The 25,994-nt window shown below is 43.5% G+C and overlaps 1 protein-coding gene across 1 annotated transcript in view; it reads right to left on the minus strand.

The window, feature by feature from the left end:
• The window catches only part of HAUS7 (HAUS augmin like complex subunit 7), a 28,249-nt gene extending 3,216 nt beyond the window's left edge, over positions 1–25,033 (minus strand). The window contains exons 1-8 of the mRNA XM_038748523.1: positions 24,960–25,033; positions 22,211–22,326; positions 16,041–16,105; positions 10,920–10,981; positions 9,102–9,211; positions 8,157–8,312; positions 4,249–4,345; positions 166–390 (exon numbers count right to left, since the gene is read on the minus strand). Of these exons, the coding sequence (XP_038604451.1) occupies positions 166–390; positions 4,249–4,345; positions 8,157–8,312; positions 9,102–9,211; positions 10,920–10,981; positions 16,041–16,105; positions 22,211–22,326; positions 24,960–25,025 (897 nt within the window). The 5' untranslated portion in view covers positions 25,026–25,033. The remainder of the gene's footprint in view (positions 1–165; positions 391–4,248; positions 4,346–8,156; positions 8,313–9,101; positions 9,212–10,919; positions 10,982–16,040; positions 16,106–22,210; positions 22,327–24,959) is intronic.
• Positions 25,034–25,994: the final 961 nt, after the last annotated feature.

The following is a 25,994-nucleotide window of genomic DNA, read 5'->3' on the forward strand; positions in this document are numbered from 1 at the left end:
CATTATATAATTCCACAAAGTATATACTTTCCTTTTCTTCCAAATCATCAATTCCAGACATTCATATTCAATAAATGCTACCTTTGGCATAATTACTCATTAGTATTTGTGGTGTTAGGTGAGCTTACAACAGTTGGCAGCAATGAGGCCAAGCATGGAGCTTACCTGATGGCAGAGAGTCAGTGTCTGGTGCACAGACTGAAAAAGGGGACCGCTTGGATTGATTTCAGGTGCTGGGCGACTGCAGTGTTCACGCAATTCATTCTCATAGACTTGAGTAAAAGCGGTAACCAAGTGATGAAAATCTGAGAGGACTACCTTAAGGGTCTGAACCACTGTGTTGCCACTGTCGTTGTGTGTGTCAGCTGCTTCACCGTTGAGGAAACAGCACTGCAAAACCAAAATGGAATGAATTGTGACTTCATTTTTTTCAGGGCTCACCCTGAACTCCTAAAGTCACCCCAGTAAGACAAGAATGTGTCGGGAGTGGGGGAGGATCCTTAAAGTAATGCACTGGAATCAGCCTGGCCAACTTTGTGTGATAACATTATGGCATTTAGTACATGCTTACTATGTGCTAAGATCTGGGGGTAGATACGTGGTTAACAGAGTGGGAAGGTAGAAAGGAGATAGCTGGAGAGCCTCCAATCCAGTGGACAAGAGTTTGATGTGGATAGAATTGGGTAATCATTGGAGCCTTTGGGGAAGAGGAGTGGTGTGTTCTAAAGGAGTTTAAGACAATCCAGAGTTTTAAGATATATGGAGAGACCAGAAAGGATGCTGATGCAGTTGTCTAGCAATGAGGTGATGAAGACGTGGATCGGGGCACTGGCCATAAGGGTGATGAGAAAGGAGTGGATCTGAGAAATACTATGGAAAAAAAGCCAACAGATAGAGAGAAACAGAATGTGGGATGTGGCAAGCAGGGAGGCGTCAAAGATGACAGTCAAGTTTCTCTCTAGCTGCCGTCAGCCAAGAATTTCGCTCTGCTGGGAACCTTTTAGACTGTGAGCCCACTGTTGGGTAGGGACTGTCTCTATATGTTGCCAACTTGTACTTCCCAAGCACTTAGTACAGTGCTCTGCACACAGTAAGCGCTCAATAAATACGATTGATGAAGTAACCCACATGTTCATTTTGTCACTATATAGATCAATCAATGTTATTTTTAATAATAATAATAATAATAATAATGGTATTTGTTAAGCGCTTACTATGTGCCAAGCACTAAGCGCTGGGGTAGATACAAGGTGATCAGGTTGTCCCATGTGGGGCTCACAGTCTTAATCCCCATTTTACAGATGAGGTAACTGTGGCCCAGAGAAGTTAAGTGAATTGCCCAAGGTCACACAGCTAACAAGCGGCAGAGCCGGGATTAGAACCCATGACCTCTGACTCCCAAGCCCATGCCCTTTCCACTGAGCCATGCTGCTTCTCTGAGTAGTTATTATTTTTAAAATTATCATTTTCATCATCAATCGTATTTATTGAGCACTTACTGTGTGCACAGCACTGTACTAAGCGCTTGGGAAGTACGAATTGGCAACATATAGAGACAGTCCCTACCCAACAGTGGGCTCACAGTCTAAAAGACATCATTTTGAGTAGTTACTGTGTGCAGAGCACTGAACTAAGCGTTTGGGAGTGTACAGCGTGGGTCAGTGGAAAGAGCCCGGGCTCTGGAGTCAGAAGTTATGGGTTCAAATCCCGGCTTCGCCAATTGTCAGCTGTGTGACTCTGGGCAAGTCACTTCACTTCTCTGGGCCTCATCTGTAAAATGGGGATTAAGACTGTGGGCCTCCCATGGGACAACCTGATCACCCTGTAACCTCCCCAGAGCTTAGAACAGTGCTCTGCACAAAGTAAGTGCTTAATAAATGCCATCATCATTATCATTATTACAATACAACAAAGTTGGTAGACTGCCCACAACATGATTACAGTCTACACAGATAACCATCACAAGCCCTGTTCTTCTACCACAGAAATGACAAAATAGGGCCACAGAAGGATCAAGAAGGCAACTAAAATGAATGAGGAGGGCTGGAGATGCTTCCATACGATGAGAGTTAGACAGGGCTCATCTAAGGCCTCCTTCCCTTCCCCACAGCACCTGTATATATGTATATATGTTTGTACATATTTATTACTCTATTTATTTATTTATTTTACTTGTACATATCTATTCTATTTATTTTATTTTGTTAGTATGTTTGGTTTTGTTCTCTGTCTCCCCCTTTTAGACTGTGAGCCCACTATTGGGTAGGGACTGTCTCAATATGTTGCCAACTGGTACTTCCCAAGCGCTTAGTACAGTGCTCTGCACACAGTAAGCTCAATAAATACGATTGATGATGATGATGATGACTGAAGTCTAAAAATCAATCCAAGCAAATACAGCGTGGAATTGTTCCCCAAATCCCACAACGACACAACTTGCATTCATTCATTCAATCGTATTTATTGAGCGCTTACTGTGTGCAGAGCACTGTACTAAGCGCTTGGGAAGTGCAAGTTGGCGACATATAGAGACGGTCCCTACCCAACAGCGGGCTCACAGTCTAGAAGGGGGAGACAGACAACAAAACAAAACATATTAACAAAATAACAGGGAAGCAGTGTGGCCTAGTGGGAAAAGCACAAGCTTGGGAGACAGAGGACCTGGGTTCTAATCCCAGGCCAGCCACTGCTGTGTGACCTTGGGCAAGTCACTTAACTTCTCTGTGCTTCAGATTCAATACCTCTTCTCCCTCTTACTTGACGGTGAGCCCCAAGTGGGACAGGGACTGCGTCCTACCTGATTAACTTGTATCTACCCCAGCACTTAGAACAGTGTTTGACACATAATAAGCCCTTAACAATGTTTGACACATAATAAGCCCTTAACAAATACCAATTAAAGTATATATATACTTTATATATATATAAAATATATATATATTTATATATATTATAAATATATTATATATATATATATATATGATGGGGTAATCATCAAAGTTTGAAGGTGTTAACAAAAGCAAACGCCTTCAGCCTTCACCCAGAAAGGGGTAAATAGGGAATTTGTTACCGCAGGAAGCTGTGCAGTCTGAAAAGACCAGCAGAATCAAGAGAGGCTTGGGTTGATCTATGGAAGAGTCGTCCATAATGGGGAAAGTTAGGGATTTTAGCGGTTCACCCTTAGTCATTTGGACAGATGTCAAAAACGGCACCCATTACACTGTTCCCTTAAGCAAACACTGTCATTGTTGGAAATAATACTAGGCAGGACAGATCAATGATCTGAAGCAGGAACGATATTTCTTACATTCTTCAGGCCCCAGTGCTATTAAGAGGCAAGAAATCCCAACATGGCTCACCATGATACCTTTTTTTTTTAAATTAAGCACTTACTATGTGCAAAGCACTGCTCTAAGTGTTGGGGTGCTTACACGGTAATAATGACCAGATTGTCCCACGGGGGGCTCATAGTCTTAATCCCCATTTTACAGATGAGGTAACTGAGGCACAGAGAAGTCAAGTGACTTGCCCAAAGTCACACAGCTGACAATTGGCGGAGCCGGGATTTGAACCCATGACCTGACTCCAAAGCCCGTCTCTTTCCACTGAGCCACGCTGCTTCTCATTAGCACTGTAATGAGTCTCCCGGTCTGTCATATGAGAGGCCACGGTTTCGTTCCCAGTGGGGAGAGAGACACACTCTCACATGGTTGCTCTACTCATCCTTTGTTGCTACTGTTGAAAACAGGACACTGGGTTGGATGAAACACTGGGCTGACTCAGTCTGACACCTTTTTCACGTACTTAGGAGCTGCCTGCAGGAGCCCTACTTACATTTTGCAAGAGAAGCCTTGCTGAATTGAAAGGAAAAAAAAAAAAAATCACCCCTAATAAAAGCTTCCTTTTGTTCGATTAAAAATGAGGCTGCAAATGCTGGGGCATTGAGAGACAATAGGTGGCCTTTAATTTTCATTTTCTTTTTTCTAACTGCCATGCAGCTTGCTTCAGGTGGACACATCCTTAGCTGTCTTCTTGTCCCCTCTTTACGAGCGGAAAATACAGTCTCATTTATTTGAGCATTGTAGAGTTGTCCTTCAGTTGGAGATTGTATCCGTGAGTGTGACTCATGGAGAGGCAATCTCTTGCACACCTGAACATTCTGTCCGTGAAAAGATAGCCGTGCCTCTTTTATGCCTATCCTGCCCACTCAGGACCCTGGCTGTCTTCTACCATTATCCCATTACTTACCTCTTCCTTCAGCTTTTCCAAGCCTTCAGTGGTTGCCTTTAACATTTTAGAAAGCTCCTCCACCATGTTTTCGCTTGATTTTGCGGACAGGTAGGTTCTTTTAAGAGAGAGAGCGAAAAAAAAGAGAAGGAATTCTCACTGCCACATTTCTCCATATTACAGCATTTTCTTCCCACCCAACTTATCAGTCAAGAAAAGCAACGTAAGTGAATTTAGGGCTAGTAAGAGGCACCGGAGAATCTCCGAAGAGATTGTCAAGGTGGGGTATTAACTGGTGTGAGGAGCAAAATAAAGAGGTCAGTCAATCAGTGGTATTTATTGAGCGCTTATTGTGTGCAGAATACTGCACTAAGCTCTTGGGAGAGCATTCATTCATTCAATCGCATTTATTGAGTGCTTACTGTGTGCAGAGCACTGTACTAAGCCCTTGGAAAGTACAATTCAGTAACAAATAGGGACAGTCCCTACCCAATAATGGACTCACAGTCTAGAAGACGGGCTCACAGTCTTGGGAGACATGTACCCTGCCCACGATGGGCTTACAGCCTGGGGGGGGGGAAAGACATTAATATAAATAAATTATAGGTATGTAGGGGGTTGTGGGTGGGGTGAATACCAAGTGACCAAAGTCTCAAGGTCAAGTTTGAGTCCTGTGGATTTGGGATTTGCTCCTGGCCAGAGATTGCCCGACTGCGGTTGGGATAGAATGGGCTGGACTTGATTTTTGGGAAGGTGGGATAGGTGTATGGTTATCCATACAGTCCGAGCTTTGTAGTCCTAGAAGTCTCTACACGGACTTTCATACTTTGATGAAGTAGTCTGTGCCCAGAATAGTCTATGTGGAGGTGTCAGCAGCCTTTTATCTGTCTCATAGGTTTGTAGGAATGTAGGGAGTGTTTAACATCAATCATTCATTTGTTCTTAGGGTTCCTTATTGGGAAAGTCATCAAGGAAGCTGATAACAATAACACCCAACTGATGACCCAACCATAGTTATTTGTAACCTGGGCAGGAGGTGAGTTAATCACCAACAGAGTTTCCCAACTGTATATGTTCCAGAGACCCAGCCAGCTAGTGAATTTAATTTTTGAAAACTTAAACCAAGTTCACGTTGAGTAAAGCATGCAGTAATTTAATTCCAGGGTTAAAGGGCTGACAGCGTGCAGTCACCTGACTCGGCAGAAAAATGTATAAAATAGAAGCCAGTCTTCTAAGACAGGCCTGGTGCTGGGAAGCTGGAACTTAAAAATGAATCGATCGTATTTATCTAACGCTTACTCTGTGCAGAGCACAGATTTAAAGTTCAAGTATAGTTAACACTCAATCAATCGCATTTATTTATTGAGCACTTACTGTACGCAGAGCACTGTACTAAGCACTTGGGAGAGTACATCAGATTTGGTAGACATCTTCCCTGCCTACAAGAAGCTTACAGTCTAGAGGGGGGAGATTGACATTGAAATAAATAACAGGTATCATCATGATATAATTAACTCTTCTAATTAAACCGCATTCACTCATTTACATAAAGAACAAAGAGAAGGACTTCATTTTGGGTCTATAGCTCTCTCTCTCAGTCCCCAGGCTGAACCCTCACATACTTGTTAACATTATCATCATCATCAATCGTATTTATTGAGCGCTTACTGTGTGCAGAGCACTGTACTAAGCGCTTGGAAAGTACAGGTTGGCAACATATAGAGACAGTCCCTACCCAACAGCGGGCTCACAGTCTAAAAGGGGGAGACAGAGAACAAAACCAAACATACTAACAAAATAAAATAAATAGAATAGATATGTACAAGTAAAATAAAGAAATAGAGTAATAAATATGTACAAACATATATACATTATACATATATAACAGAACCGTTACCCAGATGGGCTTTGGAAAGGGGATCACTGCCATCTAAAACCTAATGTTAATGTCTTGAGGGGACAAGGTCTGGGATCTGTACAGTGCTTTGCGCATAGTAAGCGCTTAATAAATGCCATCATTATTATTATTATCTGTAGCATGTATCCTTCAATGAAAGAGTATGTATGACTAAAAGTAATGAGGAGTTTGATGAAGAGGCTTGGAATACCCCCTCTAATTTCCCATTGGAAACAATAATTGTAAATGCTGATTTTGCTAACAGACTCTTTTACGAGTTTATTCATTCAATCGTATTTATTGAGCGCTTATTGTGTGCAGAGCACTGTACTAAGTGCTTGAGTTTATCATCACTGTCTCCATTTATCAGCATTAGCAAGAGACTATTGATTTATTTTACTTGCACATATTTAGTCTATTCATTTTATTCTGTTAATATGTTTTGTTTTGTTGTCTGTCTCCCCCTTCTAGACTGTGAGCCCACTGTTGGGTAGGGACCGTCTCTCTTATGTTGCCTACTTGTCCTTCCCATGCGCTTAGTACAGTGCTCTGCACACAGTAAGCGCTCAATAAATACGATTGAATGAATGAATGAATGAACTACTGTTACCTGAAGATAAGACCAGATCGCCCCACCTCCAGTCTCTTCCCCTTTCTTCATTCTATTGCCCGGATTATTTTTCAAAAAACTGTTGAAAACACACCTCCCCTCCTCAAAAAATCGCCATTGGTTGCCTATATCTCTGTGCATCACACAGATACTCCTGACCATTGGCTTTATGACATCCGTGGCTCAGTGGAAAGAGCCCGGGCTTTGGAGTCAGAGGTCATGGGTTCGAATCCCGGCTCCGCCACATGTCTGCTGTGTGACCTTGGGCAAGTCACTTCACTTCTCTGAGCCTCAGTTACCTCATCTGTAAAATGGGGATTAAGACTGTGAACCCCACATGGGACAACCTGGTCACTTTGTATCCTCCCCAGCGCTTAGAACAGTGCTTTGCACATAGTAAGTGCTTAACAAATGCCAACATTATTATTATTATTATTCCGTCAGCATTCTTCCTGCTCCATATCGTCACTCCTCTCCCACTACACCCAAGCTCACAGACTTCTTTCCTCTCAAAGCCAATCTACTTTTAGTGGCTCGTACTTGTCTCTGTCACCGCTGACCTCTTGCTTTCCCCTTCCCTTCTCCTGGAACTTCCTCCCACTTCACATCCGGCAGACCACACTCTTCCCCATCTTGAAGGCCCTTCTGAAATCACATCTCCTCCAGGGTGTCTTCCCTGATTAATCCCTCACCCCATCATATGTCCCCCACCTCAACTGCTACTTCAGCACTTCCATGTCAACTAAGCACTTGGATATTTACACCCACTCTTGAAACCCCTTTACCTGCATTTTTATACTCTGTTACTTCCTTCTTTTTGTAATGTTTTAGTGCCTGACTCCCCTGCCAGACTGTAAGTCCCTTGGGGGCAGGGATCATATCTACTAATGCTACTGTATTCTCCCAACTGAGTACAGTGCTTTGCTCAGAATAAGTACTCAGCAGATTCTACGGATTAACACGAAAGAGGCCTCACCTAGTACTAGCAAATACAGACACTTCTCCTATAAGCAGGAATTATGCTTTCAAAGGATCTTGCACCATATAGGATCTTGTACTACTCAAGTCATGTCCATCATCGCAACACATAAAACTATTATTATTATTATACGACACCACACCACATTGTATCCAGGCAGATGTATGTTGTAGGAATAAGGCCCTCATATTCCATCCATCAAAAATTCACATTAGGGATATAGAACGATATACTGATTATTTCATCTATGACTTTCTTTTTAGTGGGCATTGTTTATCTCTGGACAAATGGCTGCTTGTTCACCTCTATAATGTGCTACCTAAATGCTCCATTGGTTAGCCTGGACCAGGAAAGGATGGAAAATAAAACACCTCCTTGCCTTTAACTCCAGGGTACTCTGAATCTACGGCATCCTAGTCTCCCTGCCCTCTGAATTGCAGTACCTTTTGTGAAGGGTTTTCTCATCTGCAAGGAGAGGCATGATGTCCAGGGGCCATGGATTAATCTCAGGATCCAGTGCTGCCTGAAGATGGGGACTGGAAAAAAGCTCTGTCAGGAATGCTTCATTCTTCTTGGCGTAATCCTGGAAATTCTCCACCCTGTAGGCACAACCAGCAAAACAGCCCTTTAGGTCTACCCAAAAGACAAATCAAAAGACCCTAACATACCCACAGGAGTCCTCCAGAATTAGAGGGAGGACTCCATAATACTCCCTGGCTTTAATGACGGCCCCTTGGCTCTAGCCTCACAACTTTCCCTGGGAGAAGACTGTATGCTGAAGAGATAGATTCCTAGATTTCAAATGACAATCCAACAGATAGGAAAATGGGATTTTTCCCAAGAGGATTGGACTCCCCTAGATCTGCTGTGGAGGTTGGGCCTTTTTTTTAATATAGTATTTGTGGCTCAGTGGAAGGAGTGCAGGCTTGGGAGTCAGAGCTCATGGGTTCGAACCCCGGCTCAGCTGCGTGACCTTGGGCAAGTCACTTAACTTCTCTGTGCCTCAGTTACCTCATCTGTAAAATGGGGATTACGACTGTGAGCCCCACATGGGACAACCTGATCACCTTGTATCCTCCCCAGCGCTTCGAACAGTGCTTCGCACATAGTAAGTGCTTAACAAATACCACCACTATTGTTATTACTATTATTATTATATGCCAGGCAATGAACTGAGAGCTGGGGTAGATGCAGTCCACGTCCCACATGGGGCTCAGAGTCTTAATCCCCATTTTACAGATGAGGTAACAGAGGCACTGAGAACTGACTTACCCAAGGCCACACAGTGGCCTTGTCATTGGGGCACAGAACTGAGGAAGGAACTCTTAGTTCAGACCTCGTCTAAGCTTGCCAATGGGCCCCCACAGTAATTGTTCTTAGCCTTTTACCTGGAAGAACTCGCGTTTCTGGCTTCTGGCCCTGCCATGTTGTCCAAGCTCTTAATTGCATCCAGCAACTGGTCCATGAAAGTGAGCTGCTTCAGAGCACTGCCGTTGCCCTGCAAAGACGGAATCATACACCTGAGCACCGCAGCTGAATAAAGACAAGGAAGATACCCTGCCAGAAATTCCCTGCTGGAAAAGACGCACTGTTTTATTTTAATGTACAAAAGTGTGCAAGGAGTCTTCCTCAAAGACATTCGTTTTCCTGGATGTGCTGACTGGCAGCAGCATCATCCCTGAAATGAAGGACTATTGCTTATCCTGTGAACCCCAGAATTGCAAACTTTATGGGGACGATGTGGGGACCAAAAATACACAGCATCCCAAATGGCAGGCTATTAATCTAACAGCCTGATGACAACATCTTTCTTAGAAACCCCTAAGGGCAGTATCACCCTCTCTCTTCTTGATAGTTGTTCCAGTTTTCTAAAACAATAATGCTAATTTGCCCAGGAAGCAACTCCTGGAAAATAATGACTCTAAGCTCTCAGAGATACGATACAGAGAAGAGTGCCTGGCGGTTGGGTAAGAGCGAAGGATGACAAATCATGGGTGGATAAAGTATTATATGAAACAGAGGATGGAGAATAGGACTCATTTGGTAAAATTCAGATTTTCTTTAAGAACACAGAGCGAAAGCCTTTTGAAAGTTTTCAACAGGTTTGGTTAGTTTCTGGATTTCGCTGAACTAGCTTCAGCATCAGAGCTATAAACACCCAGATTCAGGGAAGTAAAACTCAAAAATCAAATCTATAGTTACAGGGGAATTCTTCCATTCAGGAGGGCCCAGGGGGGCCCTAAAATCACCCTCAACATCCTCCTAAATGATTTTACTCAGAGGAACACAATGAAAGAGAACTCGGTTACTACAGAAAGAGAAGTTAAATCAGGCTGTCCCTATTTTAAACTTTCAGTGAGCGGGATCCTCACTGACATAGTGACTATAAAAACTAAATAGTAAACTTCCAGGTCTTTGAAGTGTTTGCTGCCTCAGCTATCTATTTGGCTCAGAAGAGGGGTGAAAGGCCAATCATTTTTCATTTCCATTAAGAGTGCTACCATCAAGGCCACTATTTCATAGAACTTGTAACTGACATGAGATTTTTATGTTAGAATTTTATGTATGTATGTTAAGGATGACACGATACTTCAACTCAAAGACTTGTATCGTATTAACTGGCTACTTTAAAGGGAACAACAATATCAATCAATCAATCAATCAATCGTATTTATTGAGTGCTTACTGTGTGCAGAGCACTGTACTAAGCGCTTGGGAAGTACAAGTTGGCAACATATAGAGACAGTTCCTACTCAACAGTGGGCTCACAGCCTAGAAGGGGGAGACAGAGAACAAAACCAAACATTATGAAAATTTTTCAAGATAACACTTATGAGGCAGCATGGCCTAGTGGATAGATCATGGGATTGGGAATCGGAAGACCCAAGTTCTAATCCTACCTGTCATTGGTGTCCTGTTTGACCTTGGTTAAGTAACTCCTCTGTTGCTCATTTAACTCATCTGTAAAATGGGAATGATACATACTCTCCCTGCTTCTTATATTATGAGCCACACAGGTCAGTGATTTGGCATGTAGAAATTTTTCTGATTCTTTCATTTTATCATCAGTTGCTACACGACACTTCCTATTCATTATTAGAAGTTGCATGAAATGTGATTACTGCGCACACTGTCTCCTGGTTTTGATAAATTTATGCAGCAGGATAATACGCAACAAGAGGGCTGATTTATTGGCACCGTCTTACCTTGATGAGATCCAGATCATCAGACTGGCAGAGCATCAGGTCATAGCCCAGTTTCACCATCTCTGCCAACCAAGAGCTTGGTATTAAAAAGATGTCACCAGAACAGAAAACAATCTAACGTCACAAATTTTACACTTTTAGCTTTCCTAGCCCCTCCAGGGCCACATCAGAATTAAGGGGTGGGGGCGAGACGAATGGCTAAAGTGAAATATCTCCGATTCACTCCAGAACACGGTACTTCCTGATAAAATCACTGGGCCTGGGAATCCAAAAGAGAAGTGAAAATGAGGGGGGAAAAAGAAAAGAACCGGGCTCTCTGTTTCAGAAGAGAAGACCAAGTTCCCAGTCTTCAAATTATGAAGGGCTTCTACAGGAAAGAGAGTGACAGGCATTTTTCCATCTTCGCAGGAGAGAAAGAAGTGGGGTCTAGAATAATTTTAGTAGAAAGGAGTTCAAACATCAAGTGCATCCTAGGAGACCTGACTGAGTTTCTGAGGTAGCTCTAAGAATAAGAGAGAATACTGAGCTGGTTGGATTAATTGGGATGCAATGTACCTGAAACATCTAGATAACATTGTACTTCTCTTCCTGCTACTGACGTGTATGCATGGTACAGTCAGTTTTTCCTCACGAGGAGAAATGATCTGAATCCTCCCTACCCGCCTTTGGGGTTAGCATACTCCTTTCCACTCTCTCTTTGAGCCAGAGAGATCAAGAAGTGCAGGGTTTGTCCTTTACATCTCCCTGGCAATAGTTTTTTTTAACTTCTTTTAAGCTCACAGACCAGTATCTCCCACGATTGGGCACAAAAAAAGACCTGAATGAGAAAAAGACACGTGAAGGGTTTTTCATAGAAATAACATTGGGACTTCAAATGCAACAAAAAAGTCGAGAATTTAAACGGCGGCGTCTTCACAGAAATCACAGGCCTGGCATTGTGCAAGGGAAACTACGAGAGCATCATATGTGGCACATCCATATTTTTAAGCTGCTTACGGAAGGGTTCAATTCTTCCTTTAGCTTCTTTGATAATTCTCCTCAAAAAAAAAAAAAACGACAGGGAGAAAATAATCCTTGCCTTTGGGACTCAATTTTGGCAGTGAGAAACAGAACTCAGTAACAATCAAACGCAAAAATCAGAGTCCTGAAATAAGGAATTACCAAGAAACAGAAAGCAGTAGTGCTAATAATAATAAAGGACTCTCATTGTGAAAAATGTTTCTTTTTTCCCTCCAGAGCCCAAATCAAGGTAAAGACTAAAAGTTGAAATTTCGTACATATGAAAATGGGAGAAATTCCCTCATCCCATTGAGCAGAAGCTTGGATTTGCATCATTCCTTCCCCTCTGTCAGAACGCCAGGAAGACCAAGACGCAGAGTGGCTTCGTGGAAAGAGCACGGGTTTAGGAGTCAAGAGGATGTGGGTTCTAATTCTGGCTCTGCCACTCCTCTGCTGTGTGACCTTGGGCAAGCCACTTACTTTCTCTGTGCCTCAGTTACCTCACCTGTAAAATGGGGATTAAGACTGTGAGCCCTACGTGGGACAACCTCATTACACAGCGCTTAGAAGAGTGCTTGGCATATAGTCAGCGTTTAACAAATACGATTATTATTAATAAAGGTGAGGTAACTGAGGCACAGAGAAGTTGAGTGACTTGCCCCAAGTCTCGCAGCGGACAAGTGGCAGAGCTGGGATTCGAACCCAGGTCCTTCTGACACCCTAGCCCGTGCTTCATCCACTAGACACGCTGCTTCAGACTTGAACTAGGGGCAGTCTGGTCAGCAGCCATGAAGAGCCCTTTAATTTTCAACAGTAATGCGCTTGAGTTTTTGCTTATCTTAATTGATCATGTTATTTCTTTCCTTTGTGTGTCCATCACTGGCTCCCTCCCTTTGTTGACTGGCCTGGTCTGAATCATCACCCCTGTGCTTTTCCCCGGCGTTTAGTACGGTACAGAGATTGATCCCAAACACTTAAAAATACGATAAATATTAATAAGCAAACTGGTACCCATTCGAACATGGAACAGTTAGTTTTTTAATGCCTAAAATGGATGAGCAGATCTGACTTAAATTGGGTTACTAGTGGGTTAAGACCAAGTTAAGAACAATTTCAGTACAAGATAAAAGTGACTGTAGTACGGTACAGAGTTGATCCCAAACACTTAAAAATCCGATAAATATTAATAAGCAAACTGGTATCCATTTGAACATGGAACAGTTAGTTTTTTAATGCCTAAAATGGATGAGCAGATCTGACTTAAATTGGATTACTAGTGGGTTAAGACCAAGTCAAGAACAATTTCAGTCCAAGATAAAAGTGATTGAAAAGGGAGTTTAGAAGATAAACTTTCTGCAATTTTAACTCCCAGGGTTGCTCTCATACATAGCTAACGTAAGAACTTACGTGTGTGTATTTGTAACATATTTTCTCACCTTCCCAAGGGCAAATAATATTCATTTCAAAAAATAGGTTATGCAAATGTCAACCGAAGGAGTAAGAGTCAACAGACTTGGGTTTTAAGCCCTGGCTCTTCCATCAATTTACTCAATCCTTAATGTCACATCTTAAGCAGGTACTAAATTCCAGAATCAATTAATTAATTAATTCATTCATTCAATCGTATTTATTGAGCGCTTACTGTGTGCAGAGCACTGTACTAAGCACTTGGGAAGTACAAGTTGGCAACGTATAGAGACGGTCCCTACCCAACAGTGGGCTCACAGTCTAGAAGGGGGAGACAGACAACAAAACACATTAACAAAATAAAATTCATTCATTCATTCATTCATTCAGTCGTATTTATTGAGCACTTCCTGTGTGCAGAGCACTGCACTAAGCGCTTGGGAAGTACAAGTAATCTGTGGTAAAGCTCTCAATAAATACAATTGAATGAATGAATGAATGTACTGAGTGCTAAACACTTACTAAGTGCTTGGGAGAGGACACCAGAAGCAAGACATACAGGTTTCCTGCCATAAAAGAGCTTAAAATTTAATAGGGGAGACAGATGAAATTCTTTTATACATAGCGAAAGCAAGAGGAAGAACAAGGATATAGCAGGAAGTGGAACAAATATATTAATAATGATGGCATTTATTAAGCACTTACTATGTGCAAAGCATTGTTCTAAGCGCTGGAGAGGTTATAAGGTGATCGGGGCTCACGGTCTTAATCCCCATTTTACAGATGAGGTAACTGAGGCACAGAGAAGTTAAGTGACTTGCCCAAAATCACACAGCTGACAATTGGCGGAGCCGGGATTTGAACCCACGACCTCTGACTCCAAAGCCCGGGCTCTTTCCACTGAGCCACGGAATAGTTGCACAAATAATCAAATGTGCAAATATATGAACATATAAATGATTGCTGAGGAGAAGTATAAAATACATAAATGTAGAGGGTGGGTGTTGGGTTTACATGATTGGTATCCATGAATTAACTGGGAAAGCTTTCTTGAGACAGGATTTTAGGAGGTCAATGAAGACGGGGTGGGGAGATTGGATGCGGCAGATTTGGATGGAAGGGGAGTTCCAGGTTTGGGGGAGGGATGGGGAGCGTGGGGTCAGCGCTTAGTACAGTGCTCTGCACATAGTAAGCGCTCAATAAATACGATTGATGATGATGATGATAGTCAAGAGAGAGGTTCAGTTAGAAAGTGCGAACTGGGGAGTGGCCGGTGAAGCCGCCCGATATGTGAGAGGGAGAAAGGGAACAGTTCTGAAACCAACGGTAAGGAGTTTCTGCTTGAAGAAGACACGGAGATATGGGTAGTCATTGGAAGTTGTTGAAGAGTAGAGAAATGAGCGCGAGACAAAGCTTCAAGATGATCCTTACAGCAATGCGGAGTGTGGACTGAAGGGAAAGAGAGGCTGGAGGGAGATCAGTGAGGAAGCTGATGCAGTAACCCAATTGTGACACGGCAAGAGCTTGCAACAGGGTCACTTGACTATCGCATCAGCCTCCCGCTAGATTGTAAGCTCCTTGAGGGCAGGAATCACGCGTACTGGCGCTAATGTACTCTCGCAGGTGTGATTAGTACAGTACGGTGCCCAACATAAAGTAGGTGCTCCCCGAACTCTATTTATTTATTAATTAGGGTGGTAGCTCTTGGGCTAGAATGGAAGGAGTTTATCCGGGAAATCTTATGGAGGAAGAATCAGAGAGGCTAATCAGAGAATAATAATATGTATATATGTTTGTACATATTTATTACTCTATTTATTTTACTTGTACATATCTATTCTATTTATTTTATTTTGTTAATATGTTTGGTTTTGTTCTCTGTCTCCCCCTTCTAGACTGTGAGCCCACTGTTGGGTAAGGACTGTCTCTATATGTTGCCAACTTGTACTTCCCAAGCGCTTAGTACAGTGCTCTGCACACAGTAAGCGCTCAATACGATTGATTGACTGATTGATAATACTAACGATGGCATTTGTTAAGCGCTTACTATGTGCCAAGCACTGTTCTAAGCACTGAGGGGATACAATAATAATAATAATTATTGGTATTTGTTAAGTGCTTACTATGTGCCAAGCACCGTTCTAAGCGCTGAGGGGATACAATAATAATATTGGTATTTGTTAAGTGCTTACTATGTGCCAAGCACTGTTCAAAGCGCTGAGGGGATACAATAATAATAATAATATTGGTATTTGTTAAGTACTTACTACGTGCCAAGCACTGTTCTAAGCACTGGGGGATACAATAATAATAATAATAATATTGGTATTTGTTAAGCACTTACTATGTGCCAAGCACTGTTCTAAGCGCTAGATGGGTAATCAGGTTGTCCCACATGGGGCTCACAGTCTTAATCCCCATTTTCCAGATGAGGGAACTGAGGCACAGAGAAGTTAAGTGACTTGCCCGAAGTCACACAACTGACAAGTGGCAGAGCTGGGCTTAGAACCCATGACGTCTGACTCCCAAGTCTGTGCTCTGTCCTCTGAGCCACGCTGCTTCTCTGCAGAGAAAGTGCATGAATATCCATAGAATTATGGAATATAGCCCTTAATTCAACAAAGAGACCTAAATAGATTTTAATGAGGAAGGGGAGATCAGTCAAACTGGCTTTTGTTTGCTCCTGTGCTAAAATAATGGTGGGCAAAGACTTACCTTTCATTTTCATTTCGGACTGAAATTCTTTCAAGTTGGAGGATTCTCTGAAGGGAGGATATACTCTGAGAACAAAAGGAAATCTCAGTGGAACTGCACATAACACTGTAATCTCATCTCAGCATTTGCTACATCGGCAGTATGTGCTAAAAGGTCTACTGGTAACCATTCATTGCTGGTTATTTCCATAATGGTAAACATTATACTAGCGCACCCCAAGATATGACAGGGCTAAATTCCTTGAAAATGTGGTTGTATTGCAAATGCCTGGACTGTGGAGTATAATTTCCCACAGATTGACGATCCGTTTAAGGACCTCTGGAATAATAGTACAAAAGGCTTTTGTGTGCTACTTACTGTAACATTAACTATCATTAAACTACTGTTTAACCTTCGTTAAAGCAATTCAAAGCAAAACATCAGAAGACTAACTGAGGAGTTGTAATATGATTAGGTCCTTGCAGGTTGTGGAAGTAGAAGCTTGTTGTTCTGACTATGGTTTTGATTTTTCCACTTTATAGAGCAAAATGGCAGGTTAACTCCCTCTGAACACCTCTGCGTCCCTTTGAATTCCTTAAGAGCACAGGCTTTGGAGTCAGCGGTCATGGGTTCAAATCCCGGCTCTGCCAATTGTCAGCTGTGTGACTTTGGGCAAGTCACTTAATTTCTCTGTGCCTCAGTTACCTCATCTGTAAAACGGGGATTAAGACTGTGATCCCCCGTGGGACAACCTGATCCCCTTGTAACCTCCCCAGCGCTTAGAACAGTGCTTTGCACATAGTAAGCGCTTAATAATGCCATCATTATTTCTTTTAGACTGTGAGCCCACTGTTGGGTAGGGACTGCCTCTATATGTTGCCAACTTGTACTTCCCAAGCGCTTAGTCCAGTGCTCTGCACACAGTAAGTGCTCAATAAATACGATTGATTGATTGATTGATTACAAAGCACGCTTCTCAAGGTTTGCTTCTGGACTAGGTGAGTTGTACCCCTAATTTCTTCTGCCCTTTCTCTGTACATCCAATGCACAGTACGACACAGCACCCTGGTTCTCCTTCGATTCCAACCCCGGCACCCCCAGCCTACCTTTCCGAGCCAGTTAGAGTCACGGGAACAAATATTGGGGTGTACAGGGCAAGCGGGGAGAAGCACATACCCCGCAATTCACCACAACTCACACTTCCCACAGCACATCCCAATCTGTTCCCATCTCTGCCCCGAGGCCTTAGCTGGGTGGGGAAGCAGGGCCACAAACTAGTGAACGTAAACTGAAAGAAAGAACTAAAACACCACACCACAGGGCACAGTAAAGAACAGAATGAGAATGGTGGATACAAAATAAACCAGCCCAGTAAGGAGGTGTGTGGGTTGGGGAGGAATAGTGAGGGAATTGAATTATTTGAGGCAAACGGGTGTAACACTACAGGCAGAGCTCACAAATTCTGGAGACAGGCAGTTCATCGTGTGGAATGCTTACCTGGGTTGCACATATTACGGGATATTTGAAATCTGCCGTCCTTTAGAGAACGACCAACTCTCTACTGTACCTTTCACGGGGAAACATCCCAGTGAAATGCAGCAAGGTGTTATCTTTCCTTATAGCTTGTGGGAGGGAGAGGTGTCTCTCAAACCATAGGATGGCTTTGGATCTGAGGAGGCCCGGTTAAGGGTGGAGGCACAAAGAGCTTGGGGTGATTTTAGCCTCCTTTCTTTGAAACGTCTGACTGGCTTGTGCAGTCCCCCTCCATTCAGAGGCTGGTATTCCTTGATACCATTGGAGGTCTAGGAGTAACCCCAATCCCAGGGGCACCCCAGATTAGGCACGGTTGGCCTGACATGCACCCCTTCAGAAGGTTTTAGTCTGAAACGGATTTCCTACGTTCCCGTCAGTACCATTTTATAGAACAGTTGAGATGATCCTAAGATTTTTATCCGGACAAGTTTTGCTGAGACCCAAGTGAGGGACCCATATACACAGCCTTACCCGCGATTGCACGCATAGCTCATATCATTCATACTATGCCACAGACTGGGGGGGTGGGGAGGGCTGCCTCATCTATAGTTTTAAAAACATTGCAGCGTTCATGTGAGTTACACTTGTGCCCAATCCTGGTTGCTATGGAAACCCTCCCAATTACGAAGGAATAAACACAACAGGCCGATGTTTCTGTTCTTTCTTCAAACATCGACGACGTATAAAAACCCCAAATGACCAAATTCGGAAAACTGTTTAATCAAAGTTTGTTATCGGACCAGCAGTGCAACCAGCGGGAGTGGAAGAGACTAACAGCACTCAACGCTTCTAAAAGAAAGCGGTGCACTCACGGAGCCAACGCAATCCACATGGCCTTTAATTTTGCGACGGGGAGGACCCCTGACCACAATGTTCTACTTCCTGCAGCTTATACTGTGGGCAGCTCTTAGAATTCACCTTCCATTACAGAGAACCCCATAATATATTCCAGATTTCAGGTTGCGGAATTAGCTGCATGACAGAGGTAGATTGCAATTGCCTAGAGTATTTGTTAAGCACTTACTATAAGTCAGGCACTGTACTAAGCGTCTTTCCCTTCACCTTAGCAGGTGTTCTCTGCCTCAAATTACTTGCTATTCATCAATCGTATTTATTGAGCGCTTACTATGTGCAGAGCACTGTACTAAGCGCTTGGGAAGTACAAATTGGCAACATATAGAGACAGTCCCTACCCAACAGTGGGCTCACAGTCTAAAAGGGGGAGACAGAGAACAAAACCAAACATACTAACAAAATAAAATAAATAGATATGTACAAATAAAATAAATAAATAGAGTAAAAAAAATCTGTACAAACATATATACATATATACAGGTGCTGTGGGGAAGGGAAGGAGGTAAGATGGGGGGGATGGAGAGGGGGACGAGGGGGAGAGGAAGGAAGGGGCTCAGTCTGGGACATATATTCTTTCCAGCACTCTTTCTTCTGCCTTCTCCTATTTACTCGGGCAGTTCCCTTTACTCTTCCGTACTCATATCCCTTCTTTGTTTCAACTTTCTAGACTGTGAGCCCGCTGTTGGGTAGGGACCGTCTCTATACGTTGCCAACTTGTACGTCCCAAGCGCTTAGTACAGTGCTCTGCACACAGTAAGCGCTCAATAAATACGATTGAATGAATGAACATTCCCATCTAGTTCCAGCTGACTCCAGATGCTCCAGTAAGTTTTTTATACCTCTTCCTTCCTACTTCCCTGCTTAGTTGGCATTTATGAGTATTTCTCGGAACAACCAAATGAGTCCTATTCTCCAGCCTTCATTTCCTCTAATACTTTACACTTTATAGGGATCTGTGCCTATATAGATACACAAAATAAATTATTTACTTATTTATATTAATTTCTGTCCCCCCGCCTCCGCCCCAGGCCCACAGCACTTACACACATATCCGTACTTTATATTAATGTCTTTCTCTCATTCTAAACTGTAAACTCATTATGGGAAGGGGATGTTTAGGCTAATTCTACTGTATTATTCCAAGCACTTAGTATAGGGCTATGCACATAGTAAGCGCTCAATAAATACCATTGATTGATTTCCCCCACTATATTGTAAACACCTTAATGCACAGACGCAGAAGCTTATTCTTTCTTTCTTTTTATGTAATGGCATTTACTAAGCGCTTACTAGGTGCAGAGCACTGTTCTAAGCGCTGGGGAGGTTACAAGGTGATCAGGTTGTCCCACGTGGGGCTCCCAGCCTTAATCCCTGGTTGACAGATGAGGTAACTGAGGCACAGAGAAGTTAAGTGACTTGCCCAAAGTCACACACCTGACAATTGGCAGAGCCGGGAGATTCGAATCCATGACATCTGACTCCAAAGCCCAGGCTCTTTCCACTGAGCCACGCTGCTTTTCTTTTGAAACATCCCACAAATCGTTGTTGACTATCTCCTGCTAGCACAGGGAGGGATAAAGTTTCCACATATTGAGCACCATGACCAGAGTGGAAACTGTTTACGGCCACATTAATATAAAAATAATATAACTCATTTTCAGAAAGTGGTTTTTGGCAAGACACTAGACTAATTAGTGTCACAACTCTACTCCATAAGCTCATTGTGGACAGAGAACATATTTACCAACTCTTTTATTTGTTGTTGCCATCTTGTACTTCCCAAGCACTTAGTACAGTGCTCTGCACACAGTAAGCGCTCAATAAATATGATTGATTGATTATATTGGACTCTCCCAAGCACTTAGTATAGTGCTCTGCGCATGGTAAGTGCTCAATGACAACAACTGATTAAGACACCTTTGCTTGGATTTATTTTGCTTCTTTTGGAATCAAAGTGACTACCTTACGACAGATGCAAGCAAGAATGTGCATCTATTCTCTTGTGCATTCCTAAAGCTTTTGCAACGCTGACTCTTCGCAAGTTGTCAATCTTTTCTATCATCATTGAGCATTTACTACGTGCACAGCACTGAACTAAGCGCTTGGGAGAATACAACAGAATTAGCAGACACAATTCCCGGCCCATAATGAGCTTACAGGCTAGAGACTGTATTAAAATTATGGGCCATAAGCATAAACAATGGCTGCTTTTCTTGACATCTGCCCCAATATCTACTCTATTTATTTATTTATTTTACTTGTACATATCTATCCTATTTATTTTATTTTGTTAGTATGCTTGGTTTTGTTCTCTGTCTCCCCCTTTTAGACTGTGAGCCCACTGTTGGGTAGGGACTGTCTCTATATGTTGCCAGTTTGTACTTCCCAAGCGCTTAGTACAGTGCTCTGCACATAGTAAGCGCTCAATAAATACGATTGATGATGATGATAAACATTTCTGATATCCCCCTGCAACAAATATGGAGCTCATGTCCATAACATCATCACAATCTCCCTTAATTTGCTGAAATTTTGGGCCTGAACTCAGTGTGGAAGTGGGAGCTTCTACAGCTAAGTCCTCATTTCCCCAGCGTGGCTCAGTGGAAAGAGCCCAGGCTTGGGAGTCAGAGGTTGTGGGTTCTAATCCTGGCTCCGCCACTTGTCAGCTGTTTGACTTTGGGCAAGGCACTTCACTTCTCTGGGCCTCAGTTCCCTCATCTGTAAAATGGTGATTAAGACTGTGAGCCCCACGTGGGACAGCCTGATCACCCTGTATCCCCCCCAGCGCTTAGAACAGTGCTTTGCACATAGTAAGCGCTTAACAACTACCATCATTATTATTACCTTCTGCATCTCCTATGCGCTTGGATTTGTGCCCCTTAGGCACTTGACATTCACCCTACCCTCAGCTCCATAGCTCCATAGAATTTATTTTAATTTCTATCTTCCCCTCTAAACTGTAAGCTGCTTATGGACAGAGAACTTGCCTACCTACTCTGCTGTATTCTGTACTCTCCCAATCGCTTCTTATTTCATTGCTCTCCATACAGTAAGCGCTCCATAAACACCATCAATTAATAATAATAATTAAAGCACTGTGCAAAGCACCGTTCTAAGTGCTGGGGAGGTTCCAAGGTGATCAGGTTGTCCCATGGGGGGGCTCACAGTTTTAATCCCCATTTTACAGATGAGAGAACTGTGGCAGAAGTTACGTGATTTGCCCAAAGTCATGCAGCTGAGAGTTGGCGGAACCGGGATTTGAACCCACGACCTCTGACTTCAAAGCCCGTGCTCTTTCCACTGAGCCACGCTGCTGTGTTCATTTTATAGAGGGCAGGAAAAAGAAAGAGGGGACGTGCCATTTTGGCTTGGTGATGGAGAGGTTTTAGGGAACTGCCCAGCAATAAACACTGTGGTGAAGTATTGCACGCAAAAATCGTTGTGGATGCTTTTTAACCTCAGAGCCAACAAGCAAGTCAACTTTACGAGGAAAGCTTCAATCCTCATCATCATCATCAATCGTATTTATTGAGCGCTTACTATGTGCAGAGCACTGTACTAAGTGCTTGGGAAGTACAAATTGGCAACATATAGAGACAGTCCCTACCCAACAGCGGGCTCACAGTCTAAAAGGGGGGAGACAGAGAACAAAACCAAACATACTAACAAAATAAAATAAATAGAATAGACATGTACAAGTAAAATAAATAAATAGAGTAATAAACATGTACAAACATATATACATATTCAATGCCTTGGCCGAGTCAATATAATCAATTCTGAACAGAGAAATTTGGTAGTACCTTGCAAACATCCACTCCAGGATTTGGAAGCGATAAACTGAGGGGCTACACAGCAAGTTCTGGATGGAGTTCGGCTCTGTTACGTAAAGACCTTCAAGAGATGGACACTTCAAATCCTAGGAGAAAAAACACAAACCTGAATGGGGAAGATCATTTGACATCTTGTACAAGCATGAGGGCAATGACAGACTAAAGAGTTAGGATTAGAGAAAATTACAACAGCAATATGTATATATGTATCTACATATACATATATATGTAGATATGTTTGTACATATTTATTACTCTATTTATTTATTTATTTTACTTGTACATATCTATTCTATTTATTTTATTTTGTATATACATATACATATGTATATATGTTTGTACATATTTATTACTCTATTTATTTATTTATTTATTTTACTTGTACATATCTATTCTATTTATTTTATTTTGTTAGTATGCTTGGTTTTGTTCTGTCTCCCCCCTTTTAGACTGTAAGCCCACTGTTGGGAAGGGACTGTCTCTATATGTTGCCAATTTGTACTTCCCAAGCGCTTAGTACAGTGCTCTGCACATAGTAAGCGCTCAATAAATACGATTGATTATGATGATGATGATAAAAGGGGGAGACAGAGAACAAAACCAAACATACTAACAAAATAAAATAAATAGAATAGATATGTACAAGTAAAATAGAGTAAAAAATATGTACAAACATCTATACATATATACAGGTGCTGTGGGGAAGGGAAGGAGGTAAGATGGGGGGGATGGAGAGGGGGACGAGGGGGAGAGGAAAGAAGGGGCTCAGTCTGGGAAGGCCTCCTGGAGGAGGTGAGCTCTATGGTAATCTTATTACTGATATTGTTATTATTTTAAAACATGTTGCTCAATGTGGCAATTTTTCACAATTCTAAATGTTTAATGACTTGTGAATATATATATATATATACACACACACACACACACGAATCCTCCCCCTCTCCATCCCCCCTGCCCTACCTCCTTCCCTTCCCCACAGCACCTGTATACATGTACATATGTTTGCACGGATTTATTACTCTATTTATTGATTTATTTTACTTGTACATATCAATTCAGTTCATTTTATTTTGTTGCTATGTTTGGTTTTGTTCTCTGTCTCCCCCTTCTAGACTGCAGCCCACTGTTGGGTAGGGACCGTCTCTAGATGTTGCCAACTTGGACTTCCCAAGCGCTTAGTACAGTGCTCTGCACACAGTAAGCGCTCAATAAATACGACTGATTGAGTGATTTATATATGTATATACACACGTATCCTCCCCCTCTCCATCCCTCCCGCCCTACCTCCTCCCCTTCCCCACAGCACCTGTATATATGTACATATGTTTGTACGGATTTATTACTCTATTGATTTATTTTACTTGTACATATCTATTCTATTCATTTTATTTTGTTAATATGTTTTGTTTTGTTCTCTGTCTCCCCCTTCTAGACTGTAAGCCCACTGTTTGGTAGGGACCGTATCTCTATGTTGCCAACTTGGACTTCCCAAGCGCTTAGTCCAGTGCTCTGCACACAGTAAGCGCTCAATAAATACGATTGATTGATTGAGTGATTTATATATGTATATACACACGTATCCTCCCCCTCTCCATCCCCCCCGCCCTACCTCCTTCCCTTCCCCACAGCACCTGTATATATGTTTGTACGGATTTATTACTCTATTCATTGATTTATTTTACTTGTACATATCTACTCTATTCATTTTATTTTGTTAGTATGTTTGGTTTTGTTGTCTGTCTCCCCCTTCTAGACTGTGAGCCCACTGTTGGGTAGGGACTGTTTCTATATGTTGCCAACTTGGCCTTCCCAAGCGCTTAGTACAGTGCTCTGCACACAGAAGCGCTCAATAAATACGATTGATTGATTGAGTGATTTATATATGTATATACACACGTATCCTCCCCCTCTCCATCCCTCCCGCCCTACCTCCTTCCCTTCCCCACAGCACCTGTATATATGTACATATGTTTGTACGGATTTATTACTCTATTTATTGATTTATTTTACTTGTACATATCAATTCTGTTCATTTTATTTTGTTGATATGTTTTGTTTTGTTCTCTGTCTCCCCCTTCTAGACTGCGAGCCCACTGTTGGGTAGGGACCGTCTCTAGATGTTGCCAACTTGTACTTCCCAAGCGCTTAGTCCAGTGCTCTGCACACAGTAAGCGCTCAATAAATACGACTGATTGAGTGATTTATATATGTATATACACACGTATCCTCCCCCTCTCCATCCCTCCCGCCCTACCTCCTTCCCTTCCCCACAGCACCTGTATATATGTACATATGTTTGTACGGATTTATTACTCTATTGATTTATTTTACTTGTACATATCTATTCTATTCATTTTATTTTGTTAATATGTTTTGTTTTGTTCTCTGTCTCCCCCTTCTAGACTGTAAGCCCACTGCTGGGTAGGGACCGTCTCTCTATGTTGCCAACTTGGCCTTCCCAAGCGCTTAGTACAGTGCTCTGCACACAGTAAGCGCTCGATAAATACGATTGATTGATTGATTGATTGATTGATGCCGTCAGGCCGGTTCCCTCAAAAGGCCTAGGCCGCTGTGGAGCCACAGTTGGCCATTCAGAGTGAGGATTGCCAATGGGCGGCCCCGCCGTCCCGGCATCCCCCGCGGCTGACTGAGGCGCCACTTCCGGCTGGCACATCCCCATCCCTCAACCCCCCTTTTCCCGCCCGCTCAACCCCTGCACCTTCAGCTTCTCAAACACGGCGGCGGCCAACAGGGCCGCCTCAGCCTCCCCGCCGCGGCCCGCCATCCTGCCCGCCATCCTGTCAATCATGCGCAGCCCCCTCTCATCCCGGCCTCCCATTGGTCGGAGGCGCTGTCACTCAAAGAAAGGCGCCATGACCCGCCCCTCCCCAGTCGCCTCCTCCTTCCCGCCAAAGGCGCGCTCCTGCCAATCATGCGCAGCCCCCTCTCATCCCGGCCTCCCATTGGTCGGAGGCGCAGTCACTCAAAGAAAGGCGCCGTGACCCGCCCCTCCTCAGTCGTCTCCTCCTTCCCGCCAAAGGCGCGCTCCTGTCAATCATGCGCAGCCCCCTCTCATCCCCGCCTCCCATTGGTCGGAGGCGCAGTCACTCAAAGAAAGGCGCCATGACCCGCCCCTCCTCAGTCGTCTCCTCCTTCCCGCCAAGGCCGCGCTCCTGTCAATCATGCGCGAACCCCTCTCATCCCGGCCTCCCATTGGTCGGAGGAGCAGTCACTCAAAGAAAGGCGCCATGACCCGCCCCTCCTCAGTTGTCTCCTCCTTTCCGCCAAGGCCGCGCTCCTGCCAATCATGCGCAGCCCCCCCCCCCCCCCGCTCATCCCGGCCTCCCATTGGTCGGAGGTGCAGTCACTCAAAGGCGCCATGACCCGCCCCTCCTCAGTTGTCTCCTCCTTCCCGCCGAGACCGCGCTCCTGTCAATCATGCGCAGCCCCCTCTAATCCCGTTCTCCCATTGGTCGGAGGTGCAGTCACTCAAAGGCGCCATGACCCGCCCCTCCTCAGTTGTCTCCTCCTTCCCGCCGAGACCGCGCTCCTGTCAATCATGCGCAGCCCCCTCTAATCCCGTTCTCCCATTGGTCGGAGGCGCAGTCACTCAAAGGCGCCACGACCCGCCCCTCCTTAATTTTCTCCTCCTTCCCGCCAAGGCCGCGCTCCTGTCAATCATGCGCGACCCCCTCTCATCCCGGCCTCCCATTGGTCGGAGGCGCAGTCACTCAAAGAAAGGCGCCATGACCCG

This window comes from Tachyglossus aculeatus, chromosome 6, assembly GCF_015852505.1.
Source record: "Tachyglossus aculeatus isolate mTacAcu1 chromosome 6, mTacAcu1.pri, whole genome shotgun sequence".
Taxonomy (NCBI): Eukaryota; Metazoa; Chordata; class Mammalia; order Monotremata; family Tachyglossidae; genus Tachyglossus; species Tachyglossus aculeatus.